The sequence below is a fragment of the Natrix helvetica genome (genome assembly GCF_964273705.1).
Source record: "Natrix helvetica genome assembly, chromosome: 12".
NCBI classification, from domain to species: Eukaryota; Metazoa; Chordata; class Lepidosauria; order Squamata; family Natricidae; genus Natrix; species Natrix helvetica.
In genome coordinates this window covers 2,476,563-2,503,573 of record NC_138556.1, presented here as the reverse complement: position 1 = coordinate 2,503,573, position 27,011 = coordinate 2,476,563, and the positions used below count along the sequence as shown (strand labels likewise).

Genomic DNA, 27,011 nt, shown 5'->3' with positions numbered 1-27,011 from the left:
AAATGAAAAACCAAGAACAATTCACTTGAATTGTTCCGTATGGAAACATTCCACATATTTCTTCAAATATTCAGAGCCTTTTCCTCACATGGGGGAGCCAAAGAGAGCCCTGGCCCCAGGCCGGATTGTATTATTTAGTTGAATCTTTACGGGTTTCATTCTCTACAATAATATCCATCACAACTAAAACAGGTTGTACGAGCTTCTCGCAAGCGAAATCCATGCGGAAGCCAGATTCACATAACAACGGGGTTACTGACTCACCAACTGCAGCCATCCACTTAACAACCATGGCAAGAAAGGTCATAAAATGGGGCAAAACTCACTTAATGAACATCTTACTTAACAACAAGGATGTTGGGCTCAGTTGTGGTCGTACGTCAAGAGCATTGTATTGTAATTTTTGTCATTCAACATTTCATCCACCCCTCCTTTTGCATCCTTTCTTTAAGATTCTATCCCATCGTTTCTTTGATATTAATGCAACTCTTGTCCCTTGGCCAGTCGTGGCAAGTTGGCCTAGACCGCTCCCTAGGTGTGGGGTGCCCATTTTTGCTCCCGGCTTTGACTGCGCAAACCCTCCGATGACAATTGTGGTTCTTAAGAGTATGAGAAACCCTGCGATATTCAGATCAAAATTTAATTACTGGAAGTGGATTGTTTATTTATCATTGCCCATACCTAACCCTAGTGAAAGCATTCGTTGTATTCGTTGGGGGCATAAATGCATTTATCATTTCAGGCGGTTGCAATACTGCAAAGTTACAATTCTCCTGCACCGGCAGAGGAAGCAGCCGCCTATTCCCCGGGTGAATGGCAGTCTCTTTCCCTAAACTCCCCGTTGATACAGGCCAAAGGGCCGGGAGGCATCTCTGATTTAAAACCGGTGTTGGTCTGTGCTCTTTAAGCATCTATTAACTTGTTATTATTATGCAAATGAACCATACTAATTTATGCAAGGTTAGATTATGCAGATGCCTCACCACTATGGTTATTGAATAATAGGAAGCAATTTGATCTCTTCCTTGTGTTTAGAAATACCTTTTTTTTTTTAAAAAAATGGAACTAATTCTCTGATACTTGAAGATTTAGTAGCTCAATCCATGCTTACTCTCAATTTGCTGCTCTTGGGTGGTTGTACTTAAACCAGCAGCTGCCTGGTGTGGAGGAGGCCTTGTGTAGCTCTCATTCATAAATGCTACACACTGGATCCAAAAGCACCTGGTGGCAGAGGAAGAATATTTACTATAATGATCAGCAAAGTAGGGAAAGGCTCAAGAGTGAATGAGATCTTTCAAAGGACGCTGAATAGTAGCCAGGTGTCTGTTCAACAGGTGAGTGATGGCTTTCAACATGGACAAATTCAAAATGTGCAGAAGAAAATGGGACAAGTCTTAAAGTTCCCAAGTTTGGACACCCCTGTCATAAATCATGTTGGTCGTTAAGCGAGTCATCAAGTGATAGCACCCAGTTTTGTAATCCTTTTTGCCATGGTCATTAAGTGGACATGGCATTTGTAAAGTGAACACCGTGCTCAGTTAGCAAACCCTTTGTCTGCAATGGGCACTTTTTGCCCAGAAACCAGAAGGAAATGCCAGTTTCCGGCAAGAAAAGTAAAACCACAGTCATGTGACCACAGGGCTCTGCAAATGACCGGAAATGCAAGCCCAATTACCAACTGCCCCCAATTCGGTCACAGGGCCCCGGGGGAGGGTGGGAGAAGGCTTCAGAGTTCCAAATCCAGGCCATAAGTACCTTTTTCAGAATTGGTTATAATTTCGAAGAGTCGCTAAGCGGCCAGTTAGAACCCAAGGACTACCTGTACATCAGCCTGGGAGCAAAAGCTACAGTTGAGCTCAAAAACATTTCAGGATCGCACTGCAACAACTTCAGGTTTCTCAGCAAGCTGGACTGCAACATAGGGGTAGGTACCTCTCCCCCCCGCCCAAAAGAAACCACACACCCCAAAAAGCTCTTGGAAAGAATGTGAGTGACAGCTCTGTGAAGTGCGACTTCTCTTTGAACCAGCCCCTCTTTCTCTTGCCTGCTGCTTTGTGTAAGAGTCTAAAAGTGAATCTCTTTGGGGCAGGAAGCCCCGTTTCCATCTGTTCTTTGTTTTGGTAACAGACAGAACAGCTACCAGGCTGTTTGCTTTTCACCATGTGAGGACTCGATCGGAGAGAGGGATAAAGAGCCTCCAGGGTCTGTGGGAGAACCCCCAGGGCACAAAAACCTCCCTTAAAAATTCTGTCTATACTTTGTGTATGACGCGCTCCCTCTTCCTAGGCATGAAAACAAGATGTCAAAACGTTTATATTAGGATGATGTTTCTGATGCAGGGTGAATTTTATTGTCCTTTTTTTCGTTTGCAGTTTATTTGCAATTGTCAGTTTGCATAGAAAACATTTAAATATGGTGATAATTAGATGAAACACTTCTACCGCCAGGTGTTTTTTACAAGCAAATGCCACCGTTTGCTAAATCCAGCAAATTGCGGAGAGGTTTGGTGCTTATTGTGATCTTGTCGCACATTTGTTGGCTAGGATAAAAAAATGTTCTGAAAGAATGGCAGTTTTAGCCATTCTAAATTCCGGACTTGAAGTGTTTTGTTCCCCCCAAAAGAGATTTAGACAAATCCTTCTATCCTGACAGAGATATAGAATGATGATTCACATGTTAAGTGAATCATCTAAACAAACAAACCGTAGAATCTTCCTTTTGAAATTAGTTTCAATTTTCTCCTTTGTCCCCCAAATCTCTTGGTTGTGCATTTGTGGTGCTAGTGTGGCTTTGACATAATCTTCCTGGTCCAAATATGGAGTTGTGCAGGATTCTTGCAAGGGTCAGGTTTTGGAGAAACCTGCAGGAAATAAAAGTTGCCTCTTCCCTTTACCAGCTGTCTCGGTTAGATCAAAAGGTGGCACAAGGCAGGGCCACGTCTTATCATCAGGAAATTTCGAGAGTTAGAAATTGTGCCTGCTGGTGCTTAAAATGCTCCCGGTTAGAGACTGGGCGAATCTCTTGAGCGAAGATTCTGCTTTTGGGCTGCCAGAGATTGTGTGGAATATATTCCAGTGATTTCTTCTGAATCTGGCTAAAGACCCTTCCCCCTGTTTTCGGATACACTTGCAGATCTTTGTTAATAAATTACATCAAACGATTTGAAATTTGGAAGGGAGGATGCTTGGCCCCCTCCTTCTTTAAAAAAAAAATCTGAGTAAATAGTGCCCCTGGTATTGTAAAGCTTTGAATGTTTTCACACCCCATTAATTTATTACTTCTCCTTCATCTTTAAATTTCATTTTTTTTCCATAAAAAAAAATTCCAGCTCCCTGCTGCTTGTGAGATTTCCATCTTGTTGTTAATTTTCTCTGCTCCATATGGAGCACCAGACATTTCACCTGGAGGCTGTACTAGATTTTCCTGTAGTGATCGCACTTCCGGAGGGCAGAGCTGTCATTTCGGGTTCCTTGTGCATCTGTCTGTGCCAAGCTTTCTTCCACTGGCACCAGAGAAGAGTGTGAATAACAAATTGTGTGCACCTGAGATTTGGGTGAGGGTGTGGGTGGCTGGTGGATCTCTGCAAGCTGATTTTGCCCCAAGTTTGAGACAATCGCACCTCCCATGTAGCTTCACTTTGTGGAATCCAACCTGAATACAGAAAGCCCAGAGAAGAGGGGAGAGAGAGGGAGAGAAAGAGAGAGAGAAGGAGAGAGAGAGAAGTAAATATTTCATCCTGCCTTGTCATTGATTAGAACAGAGCCTTTAATTTCATCTCACCCCATGTTGCGATTAATTTGCATTCTTTGTCAGAAGTTAATGGAGTTTTTTATGGTTCAGTTTGAAATCCTTGAAGACATCAGTGAGTTGATCTGATGTTTATACAACCGCCAGCGGAAATTTTTTTTGCTTTTGATTGATGGGAAGCTTGGTGTTTATTCCAAACGGCTTTTAAAGCTGTTTTTAAGAATTATTTGAATAAAATGCAAGCGAGATATTGTTATAATGAGCAAGATTATCTGTTAAAAATCTGTTTCAAATAAGGAGCATGGTAAGTAGAAGACGGGAGGGAGAGAAGAAGCTCTCCCCCTCCTCCCCTTCCCCCCACCACCCCACAAAAAAAAGGAAGAAGTGGCAAATGCAGAGGGGCCCTTTCACACAACCATCAAGCCAGCCTTGAAATGCCTGATTGCAAATCTGCCAAGGTGAGAGAGCAGCGCAAGGAGCCTCGTCTGCACTTTGCCTTCCAAAGGGCAACTTTTGGTCTCCTTTTTAATGACAGCCAATTGCAAGCCAGGCTTTGCAAAGAGGGCTGTTTCCCATCTCTCCTGCCTGCCTGCCTGCCTTTCCCTGCCTGGCTGTGGCCAAACGGTTTGATGAAGTGTTGCTGTCTTGCGCCTAACTCAAAGGGACAAGACCGGGAGGCCGGTTAGCTCAGCGAAATGATGACATATTGCTTTGCTGCAGACAGAGGCAGGAAGGTCCAGTGCCAGGGAAACAAAAGTGCGAGTAATCGAGAGGGCTTGAGGACACAGGGCCTTGTTTAGGTTGGTTTTGCAAAGGGAGGTCGCCTTCCCAAGGGCAGCTAATTGAGAGAGGTTGTGGGTGGAAACTAGGCTGGGCCTCTGATCCAGAGCCCACCATGGAGGTGGACGACGTGATGGACCAAGGTGGAGGAGCGAATCTTTTGCACAAACGGAGCCTTAAGCAGGCAGCTGTTGCTGGGGAAGAAAGCCATAGCCCAGGTTGCACCTTCACAAAGATGGATAATCACGAGGGTCGTTCCGTCTCCCTCTCTCTTCGTCTTCTGAGTTACGCTCTGGCCTCCAAATGGGGACATTGCTCAGCTGTTCTCCCTAGATTAGAATGTCTCCATTTCAGTCACATTAACAGTTTATAAATCCACAATCCAAAGAGCAAGAGATGATTGCAAAACTCTTTATCCTGGAAATTCATCTTAAAAAATGTACAATGAAACTTTTTCCTGTTCCAAGGAGCTTCTTGGTCATTCTGGTCTATGTAATTTCAGTTGAGTCTCCAGGACTTTCTCTTTACTTAAAAAAGAGATTATAAATGGGCCCCAACAGACTCTTAAATCAGTCAAAGAGAGAGATGAAATGTGCATATTTGAAGGTCTGTAATGATGAAATTATCATCTGTCCCATAATACTTGAATTCATTCATTGAGGTAGAGCACAGTTTTATCTCAAATGATCATTAAGAATAAAAATTATATACACTACAACTACCTTGCAAAGCCAACCAAAGAAACATTGCAACAGTGGTAGGCATGCCGCCTAACTGCGCATGCATGCATAGTGTGCATCAAGTGCGCCCACCGTGCCCACGAGCAAACCAACATTAGTGCCTGCTGGAACCCACCCCTGCATTGCAACTATGCAAAATGGAGAGTGTGATGCAGAAAACTGGACAGGCACCAGGAAGGAGATCACCCCCAAATATAGGTTTTTAAAAACCCAGCATTTAAAGCCCATCCCGAGTCAGCATTGCACAATGGTGGAATCTCGTCTCCTCCTCTGAAGTCCCTCTCTTGGCTTCTGAATAAAGCATCTTCTTCCATGGGAGGAATGGGTCTGCTGTCTGATCTTCTCAAAGGAAAGACGTCCACCTGAACAGGCCTTTAAAATCACCCTCTATCCTCAGTACCAACAGTGAAGGAGACAGCCAATGTAAGACATGTAAGCAATGCGAAAACGCTTTCTTAAGACCGGGGGTATCAAAATCAAGGCCCTCAGGCCAGATCCGGCCTGTGGGGTGCTTAAATCTGGCCCGTGGGCCCCTCCTGGAAACAGTGAAGGACCGGCCCACGGTGCCTCTGCCAGCAAAAACAGAGCTAGGGAGGACCAAGTGCAGCCCTCCTGGACTCCATTTTTGGCCACGACAGCCTCCTGCAGCCCTCTGCCGGTGAAAATGGAGTTCCGGAGGACCACGTGCAGCCCTCCTGGGCTCTGTTTTCGGCTGGGATGGCCTCCTGCAGCCCTCTGCCTGCAAAAACAGAGCTTGGGAGGACAAGTGCAGCCCTTCCAGGCTCCGTTTTTGGCCACGACAGCCTCCTGCAGCCCTCTGCCGGTGAAAATGGAGTTCCGGAGGACCACGTGCAGCCCTCCTGGGCTCTGTTTTCGGCTGGGATGGCCTCCTGCAGCCCTCTGCCTGCAAAAACAGAGCTTGGGAGGACAAGTGCAGCCCTTCCAGGCTCCGTTTTTGGCCACGACAGCCTCCTGCAGCCCTCTGCCGGTGAAAATGGAGTTCCGGAGGACCACATGCAGCCCTCCTGGGCTCTGTTTTCGGCTGGGATGGCCTCCTGCAGCCCTCTGCCTGCAAAAACAGAGCTTGGGAGGACCAGTGCATCCCTTCCGGGCTCCGTTTTTGGCCACGACAGCCTCCTGCAGCCCTCTGCCGGTGAAAATGGAGCTCAGGAGGGACGCAGGTGGCCCTCCCAAGCTCTGTTTTCACTAGCAGAGGGCTGCAGGAGGTCGTCCCGTCTGAAAACAGAGCCTCATTGAGTGATGTCAAGCTGGCCACGGCCCCCCAAGGTCAAACACAACAATGATGCGTCCCTCAATGAAATTGAGTTTGAGACCCCTGCTTAAGACCGACCAACTAGAGGTTTCACCACTGCTTCCTGCATGAATCAAAGGTCCCAAGCCATCTCCCAAGGGCAGACCCAGCGATTGGACGACGTTTTCCCTTAATTCTGTCTGGAGGGGCTGGATCCAAAGTATCCCAGGAGGGGCGCTGCTGACAAAACCGACCAGAAGCTTTTTGGCACCTGAAAAAGGCAAGTTGCACACTCCTCTTTTTGGAGGGGGGGGGGATGTGAAACCCTAGATTCCCATTTGAAATGGGTCCAAGGAGCTGGGGATCTGGCATCTCCAATATGATTCCTGATGAGACTTCCCAGGAGCCCTTCGCTACATGCCCACATGCGGCCCAATTTCTTCAATCCGTGTATTTTCAGGGGGTGGCAGAGGTGTGAGAAAACCTTGTACATGGAAGCACCAGGTTGGGGTGAGGGTTTGCCCAGCAATAGGAAGGAAAGGAAGCAGGCAGGAATCCAGTGGACGGAGAAGTAATCTATACCGGTCCACCAAATTCTATTTTTGCCCTTTTTCCTTTTCCCAAAGGTAGTTTTTCAAAAGGCAACTGGGCTTTCTTTGATTTTGCTTGAAGACATTTCACTTCTCATCCAAGAAGCTTCTTCAGTTCTGACAGAATGGTGGAGAATGGAAGGATTTGTGTGAGAATGGAAGAAAAGGACTCTGTTGTCCTTTCCGCAGTTCCAAGAAGGCTCCATTTGCCCTGTCCAGGTGACTCTGAGGGATAAACCTCCAAGTGACCTCAAGGACTCTCAGAAAGAGTGCTAATGACCAGATGACTGCAAGAATATAAATCCTTCCATCCTCCACATTCAGTCAGAACTGAAGAAGCTTCGTGGATGAGAAGCAAAACGTCTTCAAGCAAAAACAAAAGAAAGTCCCGTTGTCTTTTGAAATAAAAAACCACCTTTGGGACAACTATGACCTGGATGACTGGGAATCTCCATAGACCTCATTCCTTTTGCAATACCAAACATTTTGCAAAAAGCTCTTGATTCAAAAGCCTTTTTCCCATTTTTTGGGGGGGGGGGCGGAGAAGAAAAGAAATATTTTGTTTCAGCAATTCCTCCCTCATTATGATTCCTGTTAGTGCAATTGAATTGTGGGTCAAAGAGCCCTTCATCCAAGGACTTCCATTTAAAAGCAATTCATTTATTTGCAGCATCTTAAAAGGGCTGAGTAATTGGCTGGTTTTAATTGAAGCTGTTGCTCCAGCTCCTTGGTGCAACTAGGAACCTCCAAGGTTCTTTTTCTTGTGTGTAATCCATACTATTGACCATGTTTGGCCTGTTTTCATTTTGATGTAGGAGCCACTTGTCAAAGGAAGAGAGAAAGAACATATAATTTTGTTTAACTAGAAAAGCTGCTTCGCTGATATTTTCCCTTTTCAATTGATTGAAGTATCATTTAAACATTTATTTTGTGGAATAATTGAAGAGCAGCAAACAGCCAGTTTCAAAATAACTGCGAAATCTGTTGCCATTTAATGTATAACTGTTCGGAAACATTTAAAAGACATTAAACATTGTTCACATGCTGATGTCAAAATAATGCTGTTTTCCATGGTGAATTGTAAGAAAATAAAAGCTATATTTTATTAGCTTTCACGGAAAATAAAGAAATTAATCTATTATTTACTGTTTCAATTTTTAAAAAAACCTAAAGTTCATTTTATAAGAGTTTTCTCAATGAATATGTGCAAAACACCTAAAAATATGTAGACTTTCATGAACTGATACCTTCTGTTCTTACCAAAATATAGTTTAAAATTCAGTATAGTTTTCCTATTTAAGAATAAATCATGACACTGTTGCATTACAGCACATAAGACTGGCTTAGATACATTTTCTGTGAGTCAGTGGAATGGGTACTGATATAATTAACCGTAGATTATGCCCTTTCAGTATAATAACATAGTGGAAATGCATAATATCGTTCTCTTTGTTTGGGACAGCATGGGCTATCGAAATAGAGTGAAACCCAGTGTAGCTTTTTCTGGCATAGTACACCTACAGAGCTCAAGATCTGTGGGAGAAAATGGATTGCTTTGTGGCATAATTCGGAATGCCTTGTTCAGAACAAGGCATTTGAAGGATTATCTTCTTATTTCCCAAGTGTTTCCATAGCTTTACATGTATTTCCATAACTGGGTAGCTGAAGAGAGCGAGGGAGGGAGGGAGGGAGGGAGGGAGGGAGGGGGGGAAGCAGAAGTACATTGTCACAACTAGTATGAGATTTATATGTTGGCATGAACAAAAGAACAAGTGTTGCTTTGATCCCAAAACAGGTTATTTATAGAAGTGAATTGTCATGTTAATATAATCAAAGGAAGGCAGGTTTATTTTTAGTATTTAGAGCTAAGAACGTGCTGCAGGTATGTTTCCAGTGTAACTTTGCACTTTGTGCTATTCTACTCCACTTCCTTTTCGCTTTTTGTTTTATGATCTGCTAATCTGGCATACCACCAGATTTATTACTGAGGAGCTGTAACAACTGTATTTAAGGAAACCTCCAGGAGAGGAGCCAAATATTAAGGAAAGCAGGATATAACAGTGGTGGATTGTTCCCTAAGCTGCAAAAGAAGGGACCCTTTTAGAGTCCCTTGACTGAAGAAAGTGGCTTTTGTTGTTGTTGTTGTTGTCGTTGTTCAAGGAAGAATAACAGAGGAGGAAATAAAGAACTAGAATTGGGTGCAGGTCAAGTGTATATTTTGCAAAAATAAAACGTCCATGAATTTAACTATTACATGAAACATCCGAAACCGCTTGCATTTTTAACCAGTTTTCCCACCCAACCTTCCTTTTGGATGTCCCATAGGTGCTTTTTTTTTTCCTTGAAGAAGTTTTGCTTCTCATCCAAGAAGCTTCTTGGATGAGAAGGCAAAACCTCTTCAAGAAAAACCAAAACCCAGTTGGCTTTTGAAAAAGCGCCTTTGGGGCAACCGTGACCTGGATGGCTGAGGATCTGCGTAGACCCTTCCTTCTGGATATAAATGTGAATGTGTTTTATTGAGCATTCCAGGGAGTCTATAGAAGGTACCGTTTCACTCTGTATATTATTCATACTCTGAGTCTGTGCAGTCTTTGCCCAGAGTTAAAAACAAAAGTACAGATAGTCCTTGACTTACGACCGGTTGCTTAGTGACCAAAGTTACAAGAACACTCACAAGCTACTTATGACCAGGCTCTGAAATTCTAACATCTCTTCCCCACCCCACCCCAACCCGGTCACATGACTGCGTTTTGGTTGCTCCACAGCTGGCCTGCGTTTACAGCCATTTGCGGAGCCCTGCCGACACGTGGCAGCAGTTTTGCTGGAAACTGGTGTTTCCATTTGGTTTCTTTCCCCATAACAAACAATGGGTTCACTTAATGGCCACCCCCAAATCGGTTGTGAAATTTGATCCAGTCATGTGGTGACCCACTTTATAACGTCACAACTTATAGCTATAATTGTGGACTCCATCAAGGGCTACCTATAGCACTAGTAATATTAGTAGATTACAATCATTCATAGAAACGTTTAAAAGTTTTCTGAGTATTTCCTATATGTTATACTAGTAATTGCTGCAGGAATTATTTGAAGGTTCTGGGTGGAGTTTCTGCTTGGCTCAGTCCCACCAAACGGGACCCAGAGAAGGATAGCTGAGCCTAAGACCGGGGCAGTCAGAACAGCCCACAAAGAGTTCCAGAAATGGGCTGCAAAGAAAGGCCAAGTTGAGGCCTCCAGAGCTGGAGAATATTCCTCCTAGCCCAAGTGGAGCTTCTCATGGTAGCAGAAAGAGGAGAACCCTCCCAGTCTAGCACCTTACGTTAAAACATCTAACCAAACAATATCCTCAGTATAACCTAAAACCAGAGGCTTCGTTGGTTGAGTTGGCTGTTCCATTTGCTGAAATGTTCCAGGTTTGCAGGGTTGGAGAAAGTAATCCACCCTCTGTTGCACTGAAAAATGTACCTTAGAGAAGCCAGGTTTGAACACCTTGCCAGCAAAGGCTTAGGGAAAAATACGGTCACAGGTAACAGATTAACAGAGTTGGAAGGGACCCTGTAGGCCATCTAGTCCAACCCCCTACCCAAGCAGGAGACCCTACGCCATTTCTGACAGATGGCAATGCAGTCTCTTCTTGAAAGCCTCCAGGGATGAAGCTCCCACAACTTCCGAAGGCAACTTCTGTTCCATCGGTTGATTGTTCTCACTGTCAGGAAATTCCTCCTTAATTCCAGGTTGAATCTCTCCTTGTTCAGTTTCCATCCATTATTCCTTGTCTGGCCTTCAGGTGCTTTGGAGAATAGCTTGGTCCTTCCAATCAGGTCTTCTAGCAGATGAAGAGTCAGCCCTCCCAACCTCTATTTGGAGCCCTTGACCTACCTTGTACAGACAACCAACTTTTGAGCCTTCCTGCAGGAAGAACATGGGCGACTTACAGTAATTGAGAAATCAGCCCATCATTTTCTGCAGCATTAAGACAGTACTGGAGGATTCCAAAACAAACCAGTTCCAGATGCTGTAATGCAGGTGTCTCCAAACTTGTCAAGTTTTAAGACTTGTGGACTCCCAGACTTCCTCAGCTGGCCCGGTGAAGTCCACAAGTCAAACTTAAACTTAACAAGTCTGGGGACCCCTGCTGCAATGCAAAACGTTGAAATTTTCAGTAAATTATTACTGAAACCTGACTTTGCCACAGCTTGCTTTCTGTAGATGTCCGAATTTACAGGAATGCCAAGGTGTAACACACAACAAGGAATGGAGTAGGTTGTGTATTTTGGTTGAAAGCCAGTTTACTCACCGAATGCTCCCTCCCACCAGATATTCCGGGTCCTCCTGCCTTGGCATCTATGCGGACACATCTTCATCCACCCTCCCGGCCCATATATTGTATACTGACCGCTTCAGTTATCCTGATGCAATACTTTTGCTGGGCTTTAGCTCATCTTCTTCCATTACCTGAGCATCCTGGCTGGGTCCCTTCCTTCTTAATGTTGAAACTGCCCAAAATGTCCTGCTTTCTCCACCCAGGCAGTAGACTGGAAGTAGATGAAGGGCCGACTGTATTCAGATACCTGGAATGGACGTTGCATCACGTAAAATAAAGAGGAAACGTGCAAACGCTTCACTTCAAAAACCCCAGGTGGCATTTTCTGCTAAATTTCGGGCCTGGCAGGCAGCTCCAAGTGGATTCAACTGAGGGGGTTGGTTGAATCCACTTGGAGCTGCCAGCCTCCTCCCCCCCCCCCTGGTTCCCAATGTAGGAGATAGGTGGTGGGGTAAGAAAAATGCGTGGCATATCCCCACAGCCACCAGATGGACCTGTCTCCTACGATCATCGAAACCAGAGCAGTGTAATTCAGGTAGTCCTCGACTTACAACAGTTTGTTTAATGAACGTTTCAAAGTTACAATGGCACTGAGAAAAGTGACTTATGACCATTTTTCACGGTTACGACCTTTGCAGTGCCCCCTTGATCACGGGATGAAAATTCAGATGCTTGGCAACTGATTCATACTTACGACGGTCACAGTGTCCCAGGGGGTCACATGATCCCCTTTTGCGACCTTCTGACAAGCAAAGTCAACAGGGAAGCCAGATTCACTTAACAACCATGTTACTAACTAATCAACTGCAGTGATTCACTTAACAACTGTGGCAAGAAAGGTTGTAAAATCAGGAAAAAGTCACTTAACAAATGTCTTGCTTAACAACAGAAAATTTTGGTTCGATTGTAGTTGTACGTTGAGGACTATCTGTACAGGCTTCCCTAACTTGGCCTGTCCAGAGATGTTAGGACTGCAGCTCCCAGCATTCCCAGTTGCTCTGCAGGATTCCTAGACTGGGGAAGGCTCATGGGTTTCTTTGCTGCGAGTCCTTTGGCTTAGGACCAGAATTGGGACTGGAGTTTCCATCGCTAAGTAATGCAGCTGTGAGTCCTCACATGATTGTCTGATTTTACGACTTTTTTTGGTCTACCGTTGTTAAGTGAACCCAGCTTTGACTCTGCTTGTCAGACTCCGGCTGGGAAGGTCACCAGTGGCTTGTATAAACAGAGGCATAGAATCAAGATCACGTGAAATATTAGTGCCGCTTTATCAAGCCCAAGTAAGGCCACACCTGGAATTCTGCAAACAGTTTTCGTCACCATATTGCAAAAAAGAGGTTGAGACTCTGGAAAAAGTTCAGAGAAGAGCAACTGAGAGGATCAAAGGCCTGGAAACTAAAACACAGGAAGAACGGCTGCAGGATTTGGGTTTGGCTACTCTAGAGAAAAGAAGAATTAGGGGCAACACGATAGCAGTATTCCAGTATTTGAGGGGCCACCACAAAGAATAGGGGTTTAAATTATATCCCAAAGCAAGAAACAATGGATGGAGACTAGTCAAAAAGAGAAGGTGAATTAAACAGAAACTTCCTAACAGGGAGAACAATTAACCAGTGGAACAGAAGTTGCCTTCAAAAGTTGTGGGCGCTCCATCCCTGGAAGTTTTTAAGAAGAGTCTAGACCAGGGGTGTCCAAACTTGGGAACTTTAAGACTTGTGGACTTCAACTCCCAGAATTCTGGGAGTTGAAGTCCACAAGTCTTAAAGTTCCCAAGTTTGGACACCCCTGGTCTAGACAGTAACTTATCTGAAATAGTATAGATTCTCCTGCTTGATCAGGAGGCTGGACTAGAGCACCTCCAAGGTCCCTTCCAGCTCATTTATTCTATTCTAAATGGTGATCAGGTGACTCTGGAAGCTGCAACGATGATAAATACATGGCAGACAAAATACCCTATATAAATAATGTATCGAAGGAGTATATGGATTGCCCTTTGAAACTAAATGCACTGGAGTTTCTACACAGAAGCTACAAATGGATAAAGAGGACAAGATTTTGAGAAAAGAGACAAAGAAGAAAACAGGAATTAGAATTTTATCTGTGGGACTGAAGGATGGCCAGGAGGAAGAAGGAAAAAAAGGACAAAGTTGATTTATTGGATTATGGATAAATAACAATTTGCTATCTCTGGTGATGCTTAATGGCTATCCTGACTGGATAGCTTTAAAAAAAAGTTTCACTGGGTGTAATGGCTTATCTTGCAATATCTATGTTATTTTTTATATGTAAAGGGTTACTAATTCTGGTAGTGTTTAACTTTTTTTTTTACAATACTTAATTATTAATTGGGATCAGGTTTTGATTATTAAAGCGAGGGATGAGCAGGATATAGATTAAATGGAAACAGAGATTATGTATTTATGTTGCTAGGTGTCTCTTAATTTTTACTGGACCTTTGCTAAGGGGAGCTGAAGATTTAAGTTGAAAGGAAATGGGGTGAAGTATGGAATGAAGATGCATTGGGTTGTATTTCAAGAGACAGTGATAAGTTCTTAATGTTGAATATACTTGCTGGAGCATTTTTTTCCCCTATACTTTTTCCTTTTCCTTTTTAATGTATTTTTGTATTAAGTTCTTGTATTAGTTTGACCTGTTCAATACATTTCTTAATAAAATTAGTAGGGGAAAAAAAGTAAATACATACCAGTGGCCTAGTGCTTAAATCGTGATTATATGACCCTGGGAACCCGTCGTACGTCACTTGTTTCTGCGCTGTCTTAACTGCCGTTGCTAAGTGGGTGGTCGAGAGGTTGAAGCCTACATGTACAAGTGAAACCCTTTTTTTTCCTGAGTCTGCCCTTCCCACTCCCTTGTGGGGGAAGGCATGTTCAGCTATGAATTGGGGCTTGGTTCCATTGTGGATCGTTACCTGGACAAACTCTTACTTAAGAGAGAAAGCCTCCAGCAAATTGGGAAGAAAGAGCCCATGAAGCCGATGGTCAGCAGACTAGCCATTCATCATTTCTGACATTGCTGAGCTGGGAATATTGAATGGGAAGGGTCAACCATTGCATGAAAAATAAAGATGTTTTAGGTTTGTACCTTTCCGTGTATCCCAGAAATCTTTTTAAGTAGGTTTTGTGATCTCACAGCATTTTTGTTACTTCTTTTGGACTTTTTAGACTTTTCTTTTTAAAGTAAAACTCCCCTTGGCATGGGGTAGACTATAAATAATAGTGAATAAATAAAGGGGTGTCCAATCGCATACTATAAAACCGAGAGCAGACGTGCAAAAGGTTGGATGGATTGCTGGCAGCTAGCAGAGACTTCCCCCACAGAAGGACACCTTCAGGTCTCTTGGTCCATCCGTAGGTCTCCTGTCTGCAAAACTGACTTTCTGAGCAGGTTACCAAGGCTAGATTGCTGAAGGGATTTGATTTGTCCGTAGAACGTAGAATAATAGAATTGGAAGGGACTTGGAGGTCTTCTAGTCCAACCCCTTCCTCAAGCAGGAGACCCCTGTACGATTTCCGCTTGAGTCTTGCAAACGCCCGTCAAGGTCATTGGCAGTAGGAGACTTGCCCAAAAGACAGTCATTTCTTGAACCTAAAGTAGGTATACGGAAAGTAGCTACGGGGTTTGAGAGCATGTAGTAAACTCTCAAAAGTGGTGCATCAACTAGTATTCACCAAGTACAGGCAGATAGTTCAGCTACATAATTAAAGTTTTCTTAAAAAAAAAAAAAGAGGGGATTATGAGCAGACCCTGGCAGTAATCCAAAATTCTAATTTCTGACTATGATTTAATTTCAATTTTAAATAAATCGGTTTTTAATTTAAAAAGAGTGAGCTTCATAACATTAGCAATGATTGCAACATTAAGCGCAGTGCTCACCATCTAGCAATATAAAACATTATTTATATCTGAATCGTAAACAGCCTTTTGAAATGGATTATGCTTTTTCTCCCTATTCTAATACAACCTGGAGGGTACTAAAAAGTGTTGTGTGAAATTAACATTCTGCTGACTTTCGCCTATAAATGAGAAGCGAGCTATTAACATTTGTGTATTTTCATTATGTAAATTGTGTTAACACATGCCCACAAATTGCCACCAGCGATACAATAATTTTCTCTCAGTGATCATAATGTGTCCAAGTGAGTCATTTTGATTATGACATGCTAATTACATATTGCCTCCCCTTTTTTTCCCCCCTTTTCAGATTCAGAAAAACCAGGGATCTTTAATGGTAAGCTTTATGAGTTTGGGAAAAAAATTCACTTTTCTTTTTCCTGATGGCTGCTTCTTCGCATGCTTGAATGCCTTGTTTTAAACTTAGCAAATTGCATTTTGCGGAAAAAGCAAACCTTTAACTGCCTGTATTAGATTAGGTACCATTAGAAATAATAGGACATCCTGAGCCACGATGTTTTTATAAGAGTTTGCTGCTGTTGATTAATCTTGCTATATTTTATTGCATTAATGATTTTTTCCCCTTTCCACTCCATGTAAAGATATTGCATATAGCCTAATACTTCTCTCCCCTGTCCCCCACCCCTTTCCATCACAGCCTCTCCAGTTACTCCAGTGCATTGTTGATGAGGTGAGTCGCTGTCTTATGTGCTTTCACTCCTAAAGTCATCCCTAATGGACTGGAAAGCTTATATTTTGTTTCCTAATGAAGCACAATGGCCCAACGTCCTCAACAGCGAGACAAGTTGCCTTGTGCAGCTCTGAGCCGTCGACTCTGCGTGGCCTTGTTCTGCTTTGTGCTGTTTTCTGAGTCTTCCTCTTGAATTCTGGGGGAAATGAGGCTGTTTTCAGGAAAACCTCTCCCTCTCTTTTTCTTCCCCCTCCTGGAAAGGAAAAGAGGGGCCCTAGAAGCCCTGTGCTAATTGATCCCCTCCCCGCATTGCCAGATGAGGTGCCAGAAGCTGCGATTTGGCTTCTGAAGGAGGCTGGCTTAAGGTGTGCTAAAAAAAGGGAGCCCCATTAACGGGGGTCAGAGTTGAGTGGTAAACAAGAACAGATTGGAAGGAGGAGTCTTGTGGGAGAAAACGGTGGTTGATGTGTCTCTTCTGCAAATCTGGACCTTTTGTAACCATTTCATCCCAATCTGGAGGTTTCCTGCAGGAGCTTCAAGATGCTGGTGCCTCCTTCGGCACATGGACAAGTGCCCACCAGCTGCCTTGGGTGACCGGAATGGGACAACTCACTGCTGCCAACTCCCCATAGTCAGCTGGCCAAGAGACAATTCGGCACGAGACAATTCAACAAGTACAAAAGTTAAATCACCGTGGCCAATAATAAAGAAAGTCAATCCGGAAATAGTAGGATTACAATAATTTAGATGAAAATGTGGCCACCAATAATAAAAGTACCTGAATGAAATGATTCATACAGCATTGAATTGTCCCATGGCAACTTGTCCTGTGGGAAACTGGGCATGGGGAATGGGCCACAGTGAGTTGCCTCAGGCCCCTGGGTGACAAGGGGCAGCGTCGGCCCCTGCGTTTCAGAGGGGACACTGTGCAGCCAAGGGGCTGATGTGCCCCTTTCAGGGTATGTGGGGTGGCAGAAGGGCCTTCGTTCCTTGAACTCAGCGAACCCCTTGATTGCTGCTTTAGCTTGGGGGGACAGAAATAACGCCTGAGAGTCCCCCCTCCTTTCTTCTCCAGATAGACCAGGGGTGTCCCCATGCTGGCTGGGGAATTCTGGGAGTTGAAATCCACAAGTCTTAAAGTTCCCAAGTTTGGACACCCCTGAGATAGACCATGTTGCTCCAAGCCTTCTGTGGTGGGGAAAGCAAGGGAATCAAACAGGACAGGCTGGAGCTCCCTTCGGCCCCCACCAGGTGGGGAGGTGGGAGGATGCAGCTCAGGAACCCGGGAAAACCAGTGGATGGAGTCTGGAAGAAACAGTGGGAATGGTGGCGAGCTGCAGGAGCAGGTTATTGAAGCCACTGGAGGCAAGAGGAGGGATCCAGAGGAAAAAATAGAGACTCAGGTGAGAGGCTTTTGTTTGTTGTGAGTGCAATGTGAACAAAGGAGGGGCGGGGCATATCTTGAGCAGCTACTCCTGAAGAAGGCTGAGGTCCCTGCTCAGAGGAGTTGTTGGGTTGTATTTTGAGACAAAGACCGAGTCTCCAATGACTATCCAAATTCTTGAACCACTTGCAGTCTTCTAACAGGATCCCTTGTTCTGCTGAAACACCTTTTTTATCCGTATTTCTGCTTACTCAGATTTCTGCATGGCCACTCGTTCTCTCTTGGATTGCTTGTCAAACTGGCACATTCTTGTCCATAGCACCTGAGACAAGATTAATTCTATTGATATATATATACAGGTCTCTCCTTTCCTTCAGGAATGTGGGAACCTTTATGAGATAGTCTGTTTTGGAGACTTGCACAAATTCTGGAGACTCCTGAATGCCATGAAAGAGTTTCAGTGGATAAACTTCGCTATTTAAAACATTCTGATCTGATTCTGAACCCAATACATCCTGGAGTTCATGCAAACTGTGAGGATAGGTTCACTTGTTATGATTTGAAGACGTAGACAAGACACCTTTAAGGATTTGCCCAATTCTCGTCCCCTTGACCCTTGCTCATCATAGGTAGCAGTCTTTCAGCAGGAAAGAATGGATTGGGTGAGTCCAAGAAATAGTTAATATTTAAATTACATTTAACTATAATAGAAATAGTTAATATTTAAGTTAATTTAAGTTAATATTTCTCACCCTACTAATGTTCCCTACAGTTTCTATGTGTGTCCCACCTCAGAATAATGGGCCAGCCAAGCCAATGATGGTTGGTAATTATACAGGGATTGCACCATGAGCAGCCTATGACTGTTAGGAAATTTCTACTAATACCAAATTGGACGTGCCTGTAGTTTCAAGTAATTCATTCACTTCTTTCCTTCACAGTAGTAGAAAACAGACCCACCCCTCTGTCTAATAGTCCTTTAGATATTTGAAGATTGCTATCATACAGTCTCTTCCACCCAGTTTTCTCTTCTACCCTCTAAACATACCCGGTTTCTTAACTATTTCTCATAGGACTTGGTTGCTGTATTGCGGCCATCTTGAAAGCCTTCCCAGAATTTCACCACCTTGTCAATGTTTTTTGAGACCACAGAACCCATAACTTGACAATGAGCTCCAAGTATGGGGCTGACCAAGGCAGAGAATTTATTGGTATAGAATAGAGCTGGAAGGGACCTTGGAGGTCTTCTTGTCCAGCCCCCTGCTCAAGCAGGAGACTACACCATTTCAGATAACTGGCTGTACACTTGCTTCTTACAAACCTCCAGTGATGAAGCATCCACATCTTCTAGTGGTGAGCTGTTCCATAATTGTCCTCACTCTTAGGAAGTTTAATTCCAGGTTGCTTCTGTCTTTGATTAGTTTATTAGTTTATTAATTTATTGAGGCAGTTACTTCCTGTGATCTGGACTCAGTGCTCCCCCAGTTAACATTTATCTTTTAAGAGTTTCATCACGCTATTGACTTAAGTTCCATTTGCAAGCTACTAAAACATCTAAATTCTTTTCAAGTGTACTATAGCTAAATTAGATTTCCTGTGCTTGTATCATTCATTTTTCTTGCAGAAGCAGAAGATTTAAAATATTTCTCATCATTGAAATTTATCCTTTGTGTGTCATCCTCCTGCTCAAACTTAACAAGTCTTTTTAATTCTTCTTTCATTTTCATCTAAAGTATTAGACACACCAGGGGTGTAAAACTCACATCGTCGTGGCAGAGTTCTGTGACGAATCGGGACTTCCCCGCCCCCCCCTTGCTAAACTGGGTGGGGGTGGAGCCAACACATGACGCATCCGGTCCTCAGGCCGCAAGTTTGACACCCACTGAGACACACCAATCATTTATTAACCATAGGGTTTTGCTTTTTATTTACCTGCAAAAAATCTTGTTTTCAGTTGAAAGGGAGGTTATAAATATTTCAATAAATTAAAAAAGGTGGTTTGCTGCTCATTTGCTTTACCACAGTGGCCCAAACCAGAGAGCCTCCCAAAGCTGCTAAAACCCAGTGCTCTACTCAGAAGAGACACCATGTAAGAGAGTGGAGGGTGGAGGGCCTACCTGTGCTTAGCCACAGCCTTGGAATTCCAGAACTTTTTCTGTTAAACCAGAGCTTGTCCTGCTAACAGGGCCTCCCACGAAATAGGCCGAGACCCAGGTAATGTAACAGAGTCCAGACTGGCACAGAGAGCAGAACGGTGGAGAAAGTGTGGAGGAGAACCCAAAGGTGCTTTTCCAGGAGGCAACTGGACTTTCTTGTTTTTTCTTTGAAGATATTTCACTTCTCATCCAAGAAGCTTCTTCAGCTCTGACAGGATAGTGGAGAATGGAAGAATTTACATTCCTTGCAGACAACTTGGTCATTTGCATCCTTTTAGAGAGTCGTTGAGGCCACTTGGAGGTTTATCTGTGTCCTCAGGGTCACCTGAGTTGGTGCTCCTGGTTCTTCTAGTCTCCCATTTTTTTTCCTCTGGAAATCCACTCCCTCCTCCCACACCATTCAAGGGTCTTCATCCCAAATTGCGTAGCTAAAGGTCTGTAGAGAATCTGTACAGACTGTTGGCAGAGGAGATATTTTTCAAATGCAACCAACCAGAACAAATACTGTCCCAAAGGTGCTTTTTCAAAAGGCTCCTGGACTTTGTTTTTTTCTTGAAGACGTTTCGCTTCTCATCCAAGAAGCTTCTTCAGTTCAGATAGGTCCTCAAGACAAAACTAAGTCCAGTGGCCTTTTGAAAAAAGCACCTTTGGGACCACTGGGATTTCAATGAGGGAGAATCTCCCTGGACAGAACAAATACTCTTTTGTGACAGGACAGCCTCAGTCTTCAAAACAGATGCAGCATCTTTATAAGTGCCAATTCCTCTTCAACCGTTGTTGGGTTCTGAAGGGGCAGCTTCCCTTCCAGGTAGAGCTCAGCATCCTGAGATCAGATCTCAGGGCCCTCTGTGGTTGTTGTAGGCCTGGAATGAAGAACGTGCCCCAAGTTGATGCTGCAGACATCGAGCTGGAGTGTGTATGTCAGTGGTGGGTGGCTGCCGGTTCGGCCCGGTTCGGCTGAACCGGTAGTGGAATTCAGGCCTGAGTCGCAGAACCAGCAGCGACGCAGGCCTGCCACACCCCCGAACCAGTTCCCTCACTGCCGCTTGGGCCCCACCAATTTACATTGAACTGTGCCATGCGCATGTTGGGAACCAGCGGTAATGCTGGCAGCAACCCACTGAATCTGCCCACCTGCCCAGACGCTTCTACGCATGCACGGGGGCGCACTCGAACCGGCAGTAAAAAACTTAGCAACCCACCTCTGGTATGTGTGTGTATTCGTGTGTGCTTGTGTGAGAGAAAACTGAGACCACATCGCATGGGTGTGACTGCAAAGCTAATCGCAAGGATAGCTTTATGCTTAGCCTCCTGCACAAGGAGCCCCACGCTTAGCCCCATCTGAAACCTCCCAACCCCAAAGCGGTTATTTTCCAAAATCTGCCCGCGTAAACAAGTCCAGGGACTTCTCGTGTCCGCTCTTCTGTTCCATTTGCTCTTCCAGCCTCCGGTGTTTTGTTTTTTTCCCTAACAGATGCCCTGCTCACCCTCGAAGCTCCCTGCCTCCAGTCATGAGGACTATGAGCTCCTCTTCTTGGGCGCGTGAGCGGCTCGAGAGCGAGGAGCTCCAAGGAGCACCACCTGCTTCCGAGCGCCACGCGCTGCGGAATGGGGCAATGAAAGCCCCGCTGGCTTCTGGGCTCCCTGCCTTCAGCAGGCGATGAATTCCATTTCTCCTCAGGCCCCGGTGGGTGCCCTACAGATTTTGCTTCCCTCAATGCCTGCCTCATTCTCTTCCTGCTTTCCTCCCTCAGCTCTTTTTAAGATGCAGCCCTGTTGGGGGAGAATAATTGTCCCCACTTAATGGGCTCATGTCTGTGTCTCTTTCTAAATAAGGACCTCATGAGAAAAAGTCTCTTTGCTTTCCGATATGTTGCAGCTGCTGTTGTTTTCGGCACATTCATGATAACGCAAACTTAGCTATTAAAAGTGTTTAGTGTTCTAAGACTGATGATCTTGGGCCAAATGCTCCCTTGTGCGACAACTTTGTAAGAGCAAATGAGGACTGGAAAGATCCGGAAACTCAAAGGGCAAAGGGGGAGCCACGTTGCTACCCACCCGCAGCTGCCCTTGTCTGACAGGGTCCCCCACTCACACCTGTGAGTCCGGCCTTGTGGTCCAGGACTCAGTCTTTCTCTGTGGAAGTTCATAAGCAGGGCGCGTTCGGAGACTTCTCCGATGTTTGAGATCCCAGTGGGGAGGCTCCAAAAGAAAGAAAGCCCAGATGCTTTGCAGTGAGAACTTGGCTTTTGGGAATTGCCGTTCTGGTCAAAATACTTGGGAAAGGGTACAACAGAGCTGGAGAAAGACGTGCCAAAGACGGCAGGAGCAGCTGCCTCAGACGCCTCACGAGAAGAGCCTAGAACCGTGATGCCAAACGTGTTCCAGAGGTGGCACGCAGCACCCTCTCGGTGTGCCCCCAAGCCATCGCCCCAGCTGAATTCTGCCACGCATGCGCCTCCCACCAGCCAGCTGGTCTTTGGGTCTATGCCGCACATACGCAGGGGGAGGCGCATGCAGAGGGCCATACGCACATTGCATTTTGGGGGTTCAGGTGTGCGCACTTTGGGCACTCGGTCCAGAAAAGGTTAGCCATCACTAGAATATCTTTGGTGTAGGAAAAAAATGTCCCCCAGAAGGTGGGGGAGGATGGAAACCCAGGTAGCCATCGACATACGGCCATGATGGAGCCCAGCATTTCTTTTTTTTCAATCAAATAAAAAAAAAACTTATATTCTTTACACATACCACTGCGTGAATGGTGTGGTAACTGGGTAACATACATTTAACGTACGTATAAACATAGTCTTATTAGTACTAAATATTACATTTCCATTGTTTCATATTATTTATACATGTCTTTTATTATCACCCTTCCATTCTGAACCATCTTTCTGTCCTTTTGTATATCTTTACATATTAATATATAATAATTATTTCCCCCCACTATTTTCTGTCCCTATTTTAACTTTTTTCCCCTTTCATATGGCTATAATATTCAAAGACACGTTTTCCACCTATTTTGTTGTTCATATTTCCTTAGTTAAATCAAAGTTCCATCCTTCATTCTTCCATTTTTCAATATCTCCTTATACAGTTTTAGTATCAGTCACGATCATTTATACATTTAGAGTCTTTCTATTCATATTATTTTCAGTTCTTCAACCCATATAATTCTATTAATACACATGTTTAGAATATGTGTGTGTGTGTGTGTGTGTATTTGTGTTACAACCCCTGGTATGCCCAAAAATGGGAGGGAGCTCACTCCTATTTAGCTCTCATCCTTTAGCTGATGAGAGCTAAATAGCTTGAAATGGATCCATACTAGTCTCCCTTTATTTATTTATCAGCACAAATACAACACACACACACACACACATATATATATATATTTCCCTAATTGCCCAAGGTTAAGATCTGACCTTCCACTGTTATTCATATTTGTATACATATTTAGCAGTACGGTCATTCAAGATCTATTTTTCCCATTCTTCATATCCATTTATAGTACAATATTATCCTGATATCTATCACACTGCTAAAATAATAATCCAACCTGTATAGTTCTGATATTAATACACACTATTGAAATATCTTCATTAAAATATTAATTTATTTTCTCTTCTTCTTCATCTCTTACTCACATCCGAACCTTTAATCTTATTTTCTTTTGGGTTTTCCTCCCATATTTGTCCCTTTTATTCCCTCTATTTGACTATGCAATCTAACTTTTCCTCCCAACTCTACCTTTCCCCACTGTCTGATTCCACAACTGTCCATTCCACCTCCTATCTCTTTTCCCCAGTTCCCTTCCTTTTTCTTGGAGCCCAACATTTCTGTTCCTAATAAGCAAGGCAGATGCTAAGTGAATTGTGCCCCATTTTACTGCCTTTCTTGCCACCGTTGTTAAGTGAATCCCTGTAATTGTTATGTTAGTAACAGCTGTGAAGGGAATCTGGCTTCCCCATTGGCTTTGCTTGCCTGAAGGTCACAAAAGATGATCACGTGACCTTATTATGAACCAGTTTCTAGGCATCTGAATTTTGATCAGGTGACCATGGAGATGCTGCAGTGGTCGTAAGTGTGGGAAACGGTCGTAAGTCACTTTTTTCAACATTTTTAACTTCAAATGGTCACTAAACAAACTGTTGTAGGTCAAGGACTGCCTGCATGTAGGACAGGAGGACCTTTTTCTCCTCATAGGGCCCAATACGTGTCCCTAAGGAGGAGGCCTAATGGCAAGGCAACAATCAGATAAAACTTTCTCAAACTTGGCCTCTTGAACATGGGTGGACTTCAATAACCAGAACTCCCCAGCCAGGGAATTCTAGAAGTTGAAGTCCACCCATCTTCAAGGACCCAAGGTTGAGAAACACCCAGATAAGGAAAACTTGGACCAAGAAAGTAATTACCATATTTTTCAGAGTCTAAGATGCACTCCCCCCCCCCAAAAAAGAGGGTGAAAATCTGGGTGCGTTTTATACACTGAATACAACATTTGTGGCCTCCCGAAACCCCGCCCCCTTTGCAAAAATGGACGTGCAGAGGGTTTGGGAGGCTTGCAAAGTGTTTCTGGGAGCTGGGGAGGGCAAAATCAAGCAAAAAACAGGCCGTTTTTTGCTCGTTTTGGGGGGGCAGCCCACCAGGAGCACTCTACAAGCCTCCCAAGGCTCTACATGCCCCCCCTTTTTTTTGCAAAAAAACGCGTGCAGAGGGTTAGGGAGGCCTGCAGAGTGCAAAAACTTTTTTTTTAAATTTACCTCTTCAAAATCACGGTGTGTCTTATACTCTTATAGCCTCTTATAGTCCGAAAAATATGGTAGTGAAAATGCTTCAGACAGGCATTCCCACTTGCTCCCAACCATTCTCCGGAAGTTAAAAAGGGGGAAGAAAAATAACACATGCAGAGACTTGCCAGATTCTGTAACTATATCTATTCTAACAAAGGTAGTTTTAGATCTGCCTGATGTCCGTTGCTTAGTCTTCTTAGTCCAGAAGTTGTGAATGCCCCAACACTGGAAGCCTTTAAGAAGATGTTGGATAGCCATTTATCTGAAACGGTATAGGGTTTCCTGCCTAGGCAGGGGGTTGGACTAGAAGACCTCCAAGGTCCCTTCCAACTCTGCTATTGTATTATATTGTATTGCATAGTCTGGTCTACCTGATGGGACTGTCTTTTGACCTCTTTCATTTCCCCCAAACATTCTTTTTCATAGTTGCTGCTAGTGTAAGTCCATACAGTTCTGTGACTTTACTTTGTACAGGTAGTCCTCGACTTACAACTGTTCATTTAGTGACCATTCGAAGTTGCCCTGGAAAAAAGTGACTTATTGCCATTTTTCACAACCGTTGCAGCATCCCCCTCGTCACGTGATCAAAATTCAGATAATTGGCAAATGACGGTCTCAGGGTCATGTGATCACCTTTTGCGACCAGCAAAATCATTGCAGAAGCCAGCTTGGCTTAACAACCTTGTTACTAATTTAACAACTGCAGTGATTCATTTAGCAACTATGGGAAGAAAGGTTGTAAAATGGAGCAAATGTAATTTAACAAATGTCTCACTGAATAACAGAACTTTTGGGCTCAATTGTGGTCGTAAAGTCGAGGACTACTTGTAATCCTCATGCCCGCATCCATTTTCCATTTGTTCAGTTGGGAGATTCGTCTTGTCTTGTTTGAATATGTTTCATATCCCATTCATACTTTTCCCTTCCTGCAGTCGTTCGACTTCCCTTCTTATTTCTTTCATTTCTTTCCTTTTCCCCCAAGATCCACTCTTGGCGCTAAGAGTAGCTTGTATCCCATTCAGAACTCTAATTATCCTTACATCTTTCACTAATACTCTCAGTCTTTCACCATAAGCAGCTAAATCGTGCATACTATACATTTGGATTTCCAATATTTTCCTTTGCCATGAGGGTATATGAATTGACTTATGCTTAAATCACACTTTTAACACAAATATTTCTCTAAGAGATAATCACCCGATCGCCCCATTATCATTTATTCTTGGGTCTCAGGTTGGCTCGATAACTTTTTCCTCCCTTCTGTTGCCTTCCATCTATCCATCCGTTCACGTGTCATGTAGCAAAATAATGTCTCCCACCTGTATTGCATTCTTTCAGAATTGTATTTTCTTCCAAGCATATCTGTGCTGTTCTCTACAAACCAGAATATCTCATTTAAAGACAACCTTGCAAGCTAAAACTCCGCTTCCTACGTCTCCCCAACCCGGAGGTATTTGCACCATTTAGGAGACAGAGACCAGCTGAAAGGGCTCTTCACACAGCGTGATTAACCTGCAGATTCATCACCGCGAGAGATATTGACTACCGATAATTTGGATGGCTTTAAGAAAGGAATTGGGTGGATTCCTGGAAGGCAGGTCTATCTAGCGCTGTTAATTTTGAACAATCATTGTTATCTGCAGGCCTCTAAATTACCAGAGGTAGGAGTTGTGGCTGGCATTAGCATTTGGAATTGCTAAAGTAACTGGAATTAGGACTGAATGCTTCGCTACAGCACCTCTCAGAGGGATGAAAGTTCTTGTTTGATGAGGAAGCCAGCTGTAGACAAGAACACAACAAAAATAGTATCAGCACTCCTGGTTTAGCAACCACAATGGGGACTATAAATATGTCACTAAGTGAAGTGGTCATTAAGCAAAATGGCAACTATGCTTATGATCTGACTTCAGCTTTCCTTTGCTTTACAGACCTGTGAAGGTCATAAATTGAGGGACCGGTCCAAAGGTCCTTTTACAAAAGGCAACTGGGCTTCACTTGTCATCCAAGAAGCTTGTTCGTGAACTGAAGATGCTTCTTGGATGAGAAGCAAAATGTTTTCAAGGAAAAACCCCAAGAAAGTCCAGCTGCCTTTTGTAAAAGCACCTGAGGGACATGACCTGGATAATTGAGGATCTCTATAGACAACTGTTACAAAGGGTTTTTTGTCACTGTCACAAGTGCAAATGGACACTTGTAGGAGGCAGACTCTAAATAAAGTCTACCTAGAGCCTTTTTGCACCTCCAAGCATTTAGGATTATGATACTTGAGGGGCTGCCACAAAGAAGAGGGAGCACCGGAGGGCAGGACAAGAAACAATGGGTGGAAACTAATCAAAGAGAGAAGCAACCTGGAACTAAGGAGAAGCTTCCTAAAGTTAGGATAATTAACCAGTGGAACAGCTTACCTCCAGAAATCGTGGGCACTTCATCACTGAATGTTTTTAAGAAGAGACTAGACAGTCGCTTATCTGAAATAGTGTAGGTTCTCCTGCTTGAGCATGGGGCTGGACTAGAAGACCTTTCAAGGTCCCTTCCAGCTCATTCATTCATTCATTTACACTTTCCCTTTTCTAAGGCTGTTCCTCTTGGTCCTCTCTCTGTTTTGCTCATCTGTCCTAGGCCCATCTACCTCTGCTTCTCTC

The 27,011-nt window shown here is 43.9% G+C and overlaps 1 protein-coding gene across 2 annotated transcripts in view; it reads left to right on the top strand.

Moving 5' to 3' along the window:
- The window catches only part of MAP2K5 (mitogen-activated protein kinase kinase 5), a 163,987-nt gene that overhangs the window by 102,659 nt on the left and 34,317 nt on the right, over positions 1-27,011 (top strand). For both annotated transcript variants that reach the window (XM_081965224.1, XM_081965225.1), the window contains exons 18-19: positions 15,656-15,682; positions 16,004-16,036. In XM_081965224.1, the coding sequence (XP_081821350.1) occupies positions 15,656-15,682; positions 16,004-16,036 (60 nt within the window). The remainder of the gene's footprint in view (positions 1-15,655; positions 15,683-16,003; positions 16,037-27,011) is intronic.